At 43.1% G+C, this 13,496-nt stretch overlaps 1 protein-coding gene across 1 annotated transcript in view; it reads right to left on the bottom strand.

Moving 5' to 3' along the window:
* GXYLT2 (glucoside xylosyltransferase 2) overlaps window positions 1-13,496 on the bottom strand; it is a 96,685-nt gene that overhangs the window by 72,472 nt on the left and 10,717 nt on the right. Inside the window, exon 2 of the mRNA XM_053896688.1 lies at window positions 1,130-1,322. Within this exon, the coding sequence (XP_053752663.1) occupies window positions 1,130-1,322 (193 nt within the window). The remainder of the gene's footprint in view (window positions 1-1,129; window positions 1,323-13,496) is intronic.

Genomic DNA, 13,496 nt, shown 5'->3' with positions numbered 1-13,496 from the left:
TCTGTTATTAGCCTTTCTCTGCTCAACATGCCTCTCTGGCATTTCTCATTAGTACGGCCAACCTGGCGACAGGAGGCCGCCCTGCTTTGACCCCAGTCAATAGACACAGAGCAAAACAGGGTCTCACTCTCCCAGTACTTGAGGCCTTACCACAAGAGAAAACTTCCGAGACAAAGCAAAGTTTGGTCTGCAAAGTCACACATGTACCTAGACTGAGGACAAGAGGTGGTTCCAAAGTTCTCCTTGTGTACTGGTAAAAAATCATTACTTGTTCCTCACTGTAGGAAAAGTCAAATAAACAAGGATCCAGATATACAACAAAATACTGTTCAGCCACCAGAAGAGAAGAGGTAAGAATGTTTGAGTCCTGACCTGGAATGATGCTGACAATATGGTTTTAAGGGGGGAAAAGCAAGTTCCAGAACAACACATAGAGAATAACTCTGATTTTGTAAAAGAAACATACTTGAATCCAGGCACATACAATTGCATGTGTTAAACATGTAGATGTTTAATTTTTTTTCAGTGCCAAAAGGTGACTTTATTAAAGCACAGGGATAGGACCCACGGGCAGGAATAGCTCCCCAAACATGCAGATGTTTATATATACAAATACACATGTACACACATATACATATACTCACACAGATACATACATACACACACACACATCTGCACATGAAAAAACATGGAAAAATAACTCAAAATCATTAACTCTGATAGTATCTTATGTGAGACTGAGGGTAGCAAGGACTCGTACCTTTTAATTCATAACATCTGTATCATTTGAATTTATTTTAATGAACATCTATTACTTGTCATTCAAAAAACATATATAAATAGATTTTTTTAAAAAGCTACCTGTCCCCCAAATAAGAACAATGTTAACGACACCAGAGGCTCAAGCCCTGGGCTTCAAGGGCATCATCACATAGAACCCTTACGATCTCTGTAAGGCAAGTGTAATGATCCCCGCATTATAAGTAAGAACAGTAAGACTGACAGTCAAGAGTTTATGGCCACACAGCTGAGTCCACAGCAGAAATACATTAGCAACCAGGATATGCATTTCCCAAAATGCAGTCTGTCTGCACTCAGGAACATGGTGCTGCCATTTATACACATTCACCTGCTTCTCAAACTCGGGCTTCAGAGAGTCTTCTGTGAAGATGTGGAACTGGATCTTCCTGTGGCTAAAGAGTACAGCTGATTTGAGCATGACCAGTGTCTCCTCCAGCCGATTGCCACAGGCCACCACGGCCAAGTGGATCCAGAGCTCTGGAGGCAGCACAGCCTGGAAACTCCTGAGTTCTCCAGGCCTCCTAGGAAGAGGAAAAACAAATTAAAGCTATTACTAAACTCATAAAAAACAAAACAAAACAAAACAAAAAAACCCAAAACAACCCAGCTAGTGAATAGTTGGAACATTTCAAAACATGAACAGGCACAATCTGTTATATTTTATAAAGTGATAAGCATTTTGACAATTCTTCCTGCTTAGAGAAAAATACCATTTATTCCCATATTTATCCTGGCAATAGCAGCATGAGTCACTGTTTGGCCTGCCTTAGGTGTCTGAGACTTTTTCTGCCCCACTCAGCTGTCGAGTGCCTGCTGCCTGCCGAATGGCCCATGTTTGGAAATAGCATTGCTAAGCTTCAACAGCTGACACAGGGGTTGTGGTGCTCACACTCAGAGAGACCACGCAAATTAGATTTGAACGCAACATGAACAAGACAAGGGTGGGTCGTGGCTTTCCCATGTGAAACGAGCAACATGATACTTCCATCATCTGGATGGTTTTAGGTTGCGGTGGAATGCATGACCACCGCACCAAAGGAAAACCATGCGAGTCCAGGAGGTGAGCAAAGAAAAGAACATATGTGCCTCCATCACATCCTCGGAAAGTCTTGAAGAAACAGGTGTTAATCCTAACTGTCTCGCTCAAGATTCCTGAGGTGGTAGACTTGAAATTCAGCCTCCAGCATGTAAGTCATATTAATGAGAAACAGGCAGGAGAGGAGGCAGGTTGAGCTGAAAATTACCAAGGTATCAGATACTGAGTCAACAGCTGAGAGGGGAATAGGGTCCAAGAGTCCAGAATCATCATCCAGCTATTTCCTTGTAATAAAAGATTTGTTCCAGACAAGGAGATGCAGCCAAGCCTCAAACACACCACTGAGAGACATTCGCAGGCAAGTTGGAAGGAGTTGGCCTGGAAAAGGTGCCCTGAGACAAATGAAACTAATTTACTTGCACAAAAGAGTTGGAGGCCAGGGAAACTTGGACGAGGAATGCTACCTTCCTTCCAAAAGCTTCGAGTCCAATCAGTGCACTGCTCCATTATCCACTGCTCTGCTGAATAATGGAAGTCTTGCTCCAGATTTCTTTCATCAAGAGGAGAGGTGAAGATGTGGGTGGGGCACTCCGGACAGCTTTCCAATTCAGTTACTTACGAGCATGCTCAGGGGAAGCTCAACGAAGTCCAGATGCCGAGAGACACTCAGATTCCACTGACTTCAGGGATCACAGGAAGACACTTGAGATGTCCTAAGCATCTTCCAATGTTGTCCTCTTCTCTTCGTCCTCCTCCTGCTACCTGATGAGGCCACCATCTTCTCTCACCTCGATTGCTCTGTCAGCTCCCTAGATGGTCCACTTGCCTCCAGTCTTATCCTTAACTCCCACCCTCTGATTTCTTCTTGTTGGCACCAGAGTGAAGTTCTTCTAAAATGCAATTAGTATTGTGTTATTCTTTTGATTACAATAAGGTAAGGGCTCCTGACTGCCCTCAAGATTGAGTCCAAAGTGATGATGATCATGGCTCGTATTTACATCTCTAGCAACTGCCTCCAGCACCTCCAGCCTCGGTGGACAGCCCTTCATAACCGTGGCCACAGTCACATATTCATACTTTCTATCCATTTTCACTTCTGGTCAGCAGACTGCTGAGTTGTCTCCAGGTCTTGGCACATGTATTCTCTCTCTCTCTTTCTCTCTGTGCGTGTCTCTCAGAAATTTTCCCCTCTGCTCTTTTTCTTGCTAACTTCAGGCCATTTATTAACCAACAAATCTATACTGAGTACCTACCATGCGCCAGGCACTGCTTTAGGTACCAGGAAGACAGCAGTGAACAAAACGGACATAGATGCCTGCCCTTGAAGAAATTACACTGTCAAGGTGGTAGGGGAAAGACAAAGAAGGAAGTAGCACTCAAGGCAAATAGTAACTAAATAGCTTATATAGAAAGTTATCCGGCGATAAGGACTATGAAGGAGGTATACCCTTGAACAGGGAGGGATACAGGAGTGGCCGATGGGCTGGTAGATATTTTTATGCAGTGCAAAGTTGGGAACATCCTCACTAAGATGGTGAGATCTGACGACAACTTGAAGGAGGTGAGGATATGAGTCATGGGCATTTCTGGGTGAGGAGCATTCCAGGCAGAGGAGACAGTGAGAGCAAAGATACACAATCAGGAGCATGTCTGGTAAATTCAAGGACCCCTGCCATAAGGACTCTGATGTCTTCCCTTCCTGAGCCCTGTGGGTGGGTTTTCATACCTACTATTGAAGCCAGCTCCCAATAACTTATGTAAAAGGATCAGAAGGCTGTGTCACAGATAATGCTAAAATCACAGTCAGTTACAAATCATGCAAAAGACTGGCCAAAATATGCTACTGATAAGATTCAATGAAAACTCGTTTCCTTGAAATTATGCTCCATTTAGGAGCACAGGTATCATCCAAAGGTTCGAAAACAGTCAATGTAATAGCATAGCTACCTTAAATATGAAATACTGCCCCGTTCCAAATAACTCTGTCCAGTTTAGCTTTACATATTGAGCTTCTGCTTGAACAAAGGCTTTGACATTAGTAATCAGGGAAATACAAATGTAAACAATAAAGCGATTCCATTTTATTTTCAGATTGGCAAAAATTAAGGAATAAAATAAACGTTGGATCATCCAAGCTTCAGAGTGGATATGAGTGTGGGGGACAGCTCAGAAAGAACCGGGGCAATATAAGTTGACCCAAACATTTTGGACAACCATTTGGGAATGTCTAGGAGGAATGAAGATGCGCATACACCCTCCAGCCCTGTAGTCCTACACCTACATATGTAACCTAAAGAAATCTTTTACATTTACACAAGACCCATGCAACAATGTTCACAGCAGCCCGGTTTGTAATAGTGAAGAACTAAAAATAACATTGCTGTCCATGCAAAGGAGAACATGAATATATGTAATGTGTTTTTTTTTAATTTAACTTTTTTTTTTTTTATTGATTTTTGAGACAGAGAGAGACAGAGCATGAACGGGGCAGGGGCAGAGAGAGAGGGAGACACAGAATCGGAAGCAGGCTCCAGGCTCTGAGCCATCAGCCCAGAGCCCGACGCGGGGCTTGAACTCACGGACTGCGAGATCGTGACCTGAGCTGAAGTCGGACGCTTAACCGACTGAGCCACCCAGGCGCCCCTATAATGTATTTAAGAGGAATACTACATAGCAGTGAAAATGAACAAACCAGAATGTCACATAGCCAAAGAGGAAAAAAGCAACTTTCAAAAGAATAATACCTTAGATGAAGCTTGAAAGCAAGCAAAGTAGCACTCTGTGTTGTTCACAGACTCATGTAGTAAAAGTAAACATACGGGAGGATGATAAACATCAGATGCAGGATGGTGGTTATCTCTGGGGATTTAAATTTTTTTAAGTTTATTTCTTCATTCTGAGAGTGAGAGAGAGAAAGCAAGAGCAGGGCAGGAGCAGAGAGAGGGAGAGTGAGAATGCCAAGCGGGCTCCAGGCTGTCAGTGCAGAGCCCAACATGGGGCTCAATCATACAATGACTTCAGCAGATATCAAGAGTCAGATGCTCTACCGACTGAGCTGCCCAGGTGCCCCTAAATTTTTATTTCTTAAGATGAGTGCTAGGTACACAGAAATTCATTATGTTAATATCTGTATTATTTTGTATGCCCAAACTACTTGACAATTTTTTTTAATGTTTATTATTTTTGAGAGACAGAGAGAGAGCGTGAGCAGGGGAGGGGCACAGAGAGAAAGAGAGAGAGAGAGAGGGAGACACAGAATCCAAAGCAGGCTCCAGGCTCTGAGCTGTCAGCACAGAGCCCGACATAGGGCTCGAACTCACGAACAGTGAGATCATGACCCAGGCCGAAGTCAGACACTTAACCAACTGAACCAGGTGTCCAGACAATTTTTTTTTTTAATTAAAAAAAGCTTGCCCTCCTCTGCAGCCTACAGGCTACTCTCTGCAGACTTCCATGATTTGGGACTGCACAGTACAAAAAGCAGGGGCTAGGGACTGCATTCTTTCTTGGTGTCTGGTGACAGGTATTAAAAAAGAAAAATAAAGGCCTCTCCTGGTGGCAGGTCAAGTATCAGTGGTTGGGATTAACGAGACCTTTGCTGCCCCCACTCTCTTACTTCTCACATTACATTAAAAATCTCAGGCTTCAGGTAGTAAGCATTTCTGTCATGTGATCACAATGAATAGTCAAGTTTAAGGGCACTGAAATGGTGTGCCTTTCACCAGCTCCTACCAATGACGCACTCAGCACCTCTCCGATGTCACTTGAGACCTTTGAGGATCAAGCAAGTCCAGTCTACAAACCTAAAACTCCTTAACGCCTTGAATTACAGAGTTTGGGCAGGGAATGGGTGATAGGGAACGGAACACTGTTCTGACGGATGGCTAACTATGTTCTTATTTATACTTTATAAAAGGAGACTGGAGTAGACACTTGCTGTCCAGGATTTTGAGGAACTTCCAGCGAAGGTGGGAACTGATGGTACCCATCTTGGCCACCACACTGGTAGAATCTGAATGGGAGTCAACACAGTAGAAAGCAGAGCCAAAAGGTGATGGGGGTGGGGTGGGGTCACATGTCTGCTGGCATTACTTGAATACTTGCCTCCAGGTGCCCCTGACCATAACTGGATACAGTTCGATTCTTAAGCCAATACATTTCCTTTTACTTAAGCCACATGGAAACAAACTTACGGTGTAGCAACCACAAAAGAGTCCTAATGTGGGGCTTAAAAATGTTTCCAACCCCCTTTGACTAGCGCCACCTCTTTCATATTCTCACCTTGAGTCAGCTTTTGAAATGCTCACTGAATCCATTTCTTCCTTGTTGCTCAGTGCTAGGGCCCTGATCCAAAGGCTCATCCTTCTTACAGTTTTATAGCTGGAAGAGATACCAATTAGCATCTAGCGCAGGGGATTCCCTACCCAGCTGCACATTATAGTCATGCTAGGTGCCTGTTAATATGCAAACTTCCACACCCCAGAGATTCCGAATCAGTGGGGCTTGGGAGAGATCCTGGAGCTTGCTTATTAACACAGTTGTACCACAACCACCCATAGTTCAGCTATAGCCAAGAACTAAAGATCTGAGCTGACCTGTCACCTCCCCTTTCTCTCCCAAACTCTCCCTCCAGGCACTCAGGAAAACCCACTCTATGCTCAGCTTTTCCTTAGGGAATTCTCTTCGCATCCTGACTTAATGAAAACATGGCCGCTTTGTGAGGATGCCACCCCCCCAGCAGAACCTCCAAGTGGAGGCTGCTCTTCCTCCCCTGCCCCGGGAGCCCCCGGGGCAATAAGAGGACTGGTGTCCTCCTTGTTTCTCACTGCTACACCCAGACATGGCACGTGTCTTCAGAGTGAAGTCTGTAGATAAAAACTCTTCTACCTTCTCTTTCTTGCTGGCATCTCCCAGCTTCCTGAGACTTAGCTCCTCACTCACAGAATTCCTTCCCCCACCAATCCCTGCTAGCATTCTTGAGGACTTCACCCACTGTTCAGAAGATGCTCGAGCCTCCTGACCCTTGTGTTTCGTGACCTCTGCACCCACCACCTTTCCTTCTTTCTACCTGAGACACCCAGTGCTATGCTCACATCCTGGACCTTTACAACAAACTGTGTCCTCTGCCTGGAATATTCTTCCCTTTGCTCAGATCCTCCTTTTCTTTTAAACAGCAGGATGAGCTTCCCTGACTACCTCATCAAAGGAACACCCTCCCTTTTATTCTCTGTCAGTTTTTGCTTATTTTCTTCCAAAATCTTATTTCTGCTGGTGGTTACAAATTCTTTCCTTTTAATTTATATCAAGGGCACATTATATACCATCAAAATAAGGCCATGTAAGTAAACAAAAAATCTCTATCTTTAAAAAAATGAACAGAATAGGGATGCCTGAGTGGCTCAGTCAGTTGTTAAGTCTCCGAATTCAGCTCAGGTCATGATCTCGCAGTTCATGGGTTTGAGACCCACGTCGGGCACTGTGCTGACAGCTCAGAGCCTAGAGCTTGCTTCCAGCTCTGTGTCTCCCTCTCTCTCTGCCCCTCCCCTGTTCGTGCTCTGTGTCTCTCAAAAATAAATAAAAATTTAAAAAATAAAAAAGATCAGGGGCGCCTGGGTGGTTCAGTCGGTTAAGCGTCCGACTTCAGCTCAGGTCACGATCTCACGGTCCGTGAGTTTGAGCCCCGCGTCGGGCTCTGGGCTGATGGCTCAGAGCCTGGAGACTGCTTCCGATTCTGCGTCTCCCTCTCTCTCTGCCCCTCCCCCGTTCATGCTCTGTCTCTCTCTGTCTCAAAAATAAATAAACATTAAAAAAAAAAACTGATAATAAAAAAAATAAAAAAGATCAGAAAAAATACACAATGTACACTTCCAACTAAAAAATATAAAACAGATGTGTTGAAATATTAAAGTTGGTAAATGAAAAAGGATCTTGCCCTATATGACTACTTTTTACATGTTATATCCTGGTCTTTATTCCACTGAATACATATTTTCACAGCTATATTAATAGTATGCATTCAATTTTTTTTTTGTTTTCAATTTTATATTCTATGTTTCTCTTCTGATTTTTATTCTTCTTGTCACTTTCTAAGTCTTTAGAACCATCATTTTCACTGCCTCTCTACTATTCCCTCCAACTAAAACACCACAGCTTATCAGCATTTCCCTTTTGTTGGGTGTTTCCAACTGTTCTGTCGTATTTAAAAAAAAAAGTCTGGGGGCGCCTGGGTGGCTCAGTCGGTTAAGCGGCCGACTTCAGCTCAGGTCATGATCTCGCGGTCCGTGAGTTCGAGCCCTGTGTCGGGCTCTGTGCTGACAGCTCAGAGCCTGGAGCCTGTTTCAGATTCTGTGTCTCCCTCTCTCTGACCCTCCCCCGTTCATGCTCTGTCTCTGTCTCTCTCTGTCTCAAAAATAAATAAACGTTAAAAAAAAAAAAAAAAAAGTCTGGGGGCGCCTGGGTGGCTCAGTCGGTTAAGCGTCCGACTTCAGCTCAGGTCATGATCTCACAGTCTGTGAGTTCGAGCCCCGCGTCGGGCTCTGTGCTGACAGCTCAGAGCCTGGAGCCTGTTTCAGATTCTGTGTCTCCCTCTCTCTCTGACCCTCCCCCATTCATGCTCTGTCTCTCTCTGTCTCAAAAATAAATAAACATTAAAAAAAAAAAAAAAAGTCTGACACTAAACATGTGGGTGCCAACATTCTGTTTTCTTCTTTTCATTATGTCCTTTGACCACATTCCCAGAAATGACATTAGTGGGTCATCATCCTATCAAGAATGTAGTAACCTTGACAGTTTCTCAAATTTACCCAAGAGTTATTAGAAAACACCATACCATGAGAAAAAACAACCCCCCCAAATGTAACAAACACGATCCCCTACACCTCTGAGTATTTGTATGACATAATCATGGAGCCGACTGTGGAAACACGATGAGATGGGTTTGCATACGGCATCTGTGCCTCCAAATTCCGCATGTTCTAGAGGGTGATGTGTCAGTTACAATTATCATTAAGACACCGCATCAAATCACTCTGAGTCTGAGTGAGAAAGCTATTCCACTTCCGGCTCTTTTTCAACAATGTCAATGAGAGAGTCTCAGCTTGGTGCTAACATGTCTTGAACAGCTTTCTAATGTTGCCTAATCCTCCCTTTCAACTAAAAAGACAGCAGAACTCAGATACAGAACCTTCAACGGCCAAGTTAGAAATGCGCAACGTTGTTTCATCTTCTCAGTGTCTCCTTTGATGATTATTTCTTATTTACATTACTGCCGACAATCCATGGCCGCGATAGAAAAGTTTCCCCTAAAATAAATACACTAAGAGGGTGCCTGGGCGGTTCAGTCAGTTAAGCGCTCAACTCTTGATTTTGGCTCAGGTCATGATCTCACCGATGGTGAGCCTCACACTGGCTTCTGCCCTGAGGGCGGGGCCTGCTTAAGATTCTCTCTCTGCCCCTCCCCCACCTCTCTCTCAAAAATAAATGAATAAACTTAGAATGTGCAGAAATTAGAACCCTCACGCACTGCTAGTGGGGCTGTAAAATGGTGCAGCCACTTTGGAAAACAGTTCCCCAGTGCTGCAGAAGGCTATACGCAGAGCCACCATGTGACCTGACAATTCCAGTCCTACGTTATCTACCCTAGAGAAATGAGAACATACATCCACACGCAAACTTGTATACAAGGGTTCACAGCAGCATTATTCATAATAGCCAAAGAGTCTAACCCAAAAGTCCACCAACTGATGAATGGACAAACAGAAGGTGGCATATCCATAAAATGGAAAACGATTTGTCAATTAAAGGAATGAAGTGGTGACGTAACTATAGCATGGATGAACCTTAAACAAGTGTGAACCTTGCGGAAATACAGCAGACCGCATATTGATGATTCCATACACAGGAAAAGTCCACGAGAGGAAAATCCATACAGACATAAAGCAGATTAGTGGTTACCAGGGACTAGGGGAAGAGGCAAATGTGGACTGATTGCTTACTGGGTGCAGGGTTTCTTCTTTGGGTGAAGAACATATTCTGAAATTAGATGTGGTCATGGTTGCACGACTCTGCAAAAAAACTAAAAAACCACTGTCTTGTACACCTCAAAAGGGTATTTGGATTGTATCGCTATCAAGCTATTAATTAAGTAAATAAATCACTGATGTTTAATGACAACTTTTTTTTTTTTAATGTTTCAGGTTAGCAATGGTAGTAGAGCCATATTATAAGAATGATGGCTCTGATGCGGGATTGCCTGCAGTTTGGAAAACACTGCCTCAACTGTCCTGGCTCAACCCCTCCCTGTACAAACGAAAAATGATATTCAGAGAAGGCTCAGAGGGAGAGCTGCCTCACCAGCCCCACACTGTCCGACACGAGGCGTCTCCTTAATCGTTAAAAGTCTCAGGAGTGTGACTTAATTAAACTTCAATTTCTGGAGTGTATAAATAATGAAATACGGCACTTATGTGTAGCACTATTTACTTTGTAGCCTATTACTGCAAAACACACTGAATTATTAAAGCAAGTAATTGGTTGCACTCAGACCCTCTTTCCTGCTGTCTCTTGCTACCTCTCTTACCAGGGCTTCTCCTGAACTGACAAGCTAAATTAACTCAGATAAACCTGATGCTGTGATACAGACAAGCAGTGGAAGCTTCGCAGAAAATCCCAGTTCTTCAAAATACAGTCTGGGGCACAGGGGTGCCTCATCGATTGGGCATCCAACTTCTGCTCACATCATGATCTCGTAGTTTGTGGGTTCGAGTCTCTTGTCGGGCTTGGTGCTGACAGCTCAGAGCCTGGAGCCTGCTTTGGATTCCGTGTCTCCCTCTCTCTCTGCCTCTCCCTCACTGACATTCTGTCTCTCTGTGTCTCTCAAAAATAAGTAAATAAATAAACATTAGAAAGAAAAAAAATTTTAAATACAGTCTAAAACCGTGCTGTTGGTAACTTGTTTTAAGAGGGAAGGAAATATAGAAATATTTTGGGGGGAAAAAGGGCAGAAGATGAATTTGAAGAAATCACATGTAGGGGAAGAATAGATTCCCTCCCAAGCGGAATCCTTCCAGATGAAACCATAGCTATTTGGAACCTGCAGAAGGTCTGCAGATGAGGCCAGAGTGGCAGTTTAGAAGTGGAAACACCTCGATTCAGCCCCTGGAAGGAGTCTGGTAATGGGTAATTATATCCACGTTACATGTTGGCAGTGAGAGACACTAATAAAGTTCCCTGCAAACCACAGGTCTGGGAACACGTTCGTCCCCTGACAAAAAATTTCCCTGCTGGAGCTGTGAGTACAGCCTTCACTTAGAAACCCAGACATGACGCTGAGGACCGTGCTAACAGTTAAATCACTTTTAATGACCCATGGTTTGGAGTTAAATCAAGTATCATTAATCTTCCACGATAGGCAGAGAAGCTGACGTTTGCCTTGAAGCCATGCTATTATACGAATAGTGTGTACACAGTGCCAAAAAACTGCTGGGGGGGGGGGAGTGCATAATACAATTATTTGATAAGTATGCTCGATTACGAATAGCATATTTTTAGTTTGGATCACAATATCTAAAATATGGCTGTGCTCCTAAACAAAGTCTAGGTTCAAAACATAGGAGATGTTCAAAGCCTGAAGTTGTCATTCTTATCTATATGTCTATATGTGTGCGTGTCTGCTTTTAGAAACCCTTGGACACATATACCTCCTTTATGGTGAGTAAGTGGCAATGCAAGGATTCAGACTCAGGAAGCTGGACTTTGAAAAGCTGGAGCTTTTTTTTTTTTTTTTTTTTTTTTGAGATTCTCTCAAAAAATTATTTCATCATTATGCTCTATTTGGAGCTATACACCAGTGATCTAGAAAAGGAGCCTGCTTCGGGCAAATAAACCCTTTATCTGTACTCAGGGCTCGACACTCAGTGATCTGAGCTTGGATAGGATTTTAGACCCGATCCATGCACAGCCCCCCGGGGCAGGATGCTCAATGCACACCTTTACCAACTCTGCCTTCGTAACCCATGCATCCGCCATTACCTGACATCATGCACAAACGTATTTATACATATTCCTCTCCCTCTAAATCTGTGATACTGCCTGGACTAATTCTCATTTCATTTGTTCCCCTTATGATTGTTTCTGACACACAAGAGATTCTATTTCTCCATCTCCCTCTTCTTTTCAAATTAAGCTGTTATTGAGATGGTAAAATATGAACTAGCAGTGCTAGTTTGAGATAAATAAATGGCTGGTGACATACGAGGGAAAAGAATGAGGATTACATATTCTGCAAATGGACACTTCTAGCCCATTTCCGAAAAAAGAACATGAAACACCAACTTAAGGGGAGGAGAAATGGTCTCTCCATTTAATTTCCATCCTCCTAGGATTAAAAATAAGGGATTTTTAATTTTTATAATTTATATATTTTAACTTATTTTGTAAGTTATAAAAGGAATGCAAAAAAAAAAAAAAAAAAAAAAAAAGGAATGCAAACATTCATCACAGAAAAAATTTTAAATACAGACAAGCCAAAGGGGGGGGGCACCATAATTCCAATTCCATAACCACTGTTAACATACAATGGAATAACCTTCCAGAGTTACATTCAATATATGTGAATGTGTATATATAACTATGTAAATACATTAAGACATTTTTAAGGGATAATTTTTATAGCCTATTTTTCCCTTACAAATACAAAAAATCTTTGAAAATAAAGAGAGACTTTATCAAAGGATCTTCTTCAAAGGGATTCTAGAAAGCAATCGAGTAGTTCAAATTGCAAGATCTGTTCCCAAGGACAGCATGGTGATAAGCAGTTTGACTTCAAAAGCACATGGGCCTGGCTTCAAATTCTTGGCTGCTCCATCTCGGGCAAATGCTTTAACCACCTCTAACCCTCAATTTCCACATCTGTAAAATGGGCATACTGATTATAGTGGACATCTGCTTCTGGTTTTGGTGTTTCTTACTAGCATCCATTTCCAAGAGTTTCTTTCTGATAAGAGAACCTTAATTGTCTTTTGGGGAAACCATTCCTTTTCTGCTCTCAGTCCATGAGGTTTGGAGGGGCTGATTCATCCACTCCCTAGGCAATGACATCAACAATCAGATATGCATGGGATCCATATCAGGTCAATAGAGGCAACTCTGGGACTCTCGTTGGATGAAGTTTTTCCTTTGGCAGTGACTGAAGGAGGAAAAGGTAAGCCCAGACCTGCTGGAATTCTCCAATGGAGAAACCCACGTGAGGGTGTGGCCACATAGAAGGCAGCAGAGATTGAAGACAGAGGCAAGGGGCGCCTGGGTGGCGCAGTCGGTTAAGCGTCCGACTTCAGCCAGGTCACGATCTCACGGTCCGTGAGTTCGAGCCCCGCGTCAGGCTCTGGGCTGATGGCTCAGAGCCTGGAGCCTGTTTCCGATTCTGTGTCTCCCTCTCTCTCTGTCCCTCCCCCGTTCATGCTCTGTCTCTCTCTGTCCCACAAATAAATAAAAAAAAAAAAAAAAAAAAAACAAAAACGTTGAAGACAGAGGCAAGATGGCTAGAAATCCGGGATATACCTGTAACCTTTGCACTTTACAGCTGTTTTGTTTTGTTTTTTTTTTTAAGTTTAAGAGAGTTTATTTATTTTTTTGACAGAGAGAGAAAGAATGTGAGTGGGGG

This window comes from Panthera pardus, unplaced genomic scaffold (assembly GCF_024362965.1).
Source record: "Panthera pardus isolate Hobbes unplaced genomic scaffold, ASM2436296v1 HiC_scaffold_8, whole genome shotgun sequence".
NCBI classification, from domain to species: domain Eukaryota; kingdom Metazoa; phylum Chordata; class Mammalia; order Carnivora; family Felidae; genus Panthera; species Panthera pardus.
Note: the sequence above shows the minus strand (reverse complement) of the source record. Positions and strands in the feature narration are given on the sequence as shown.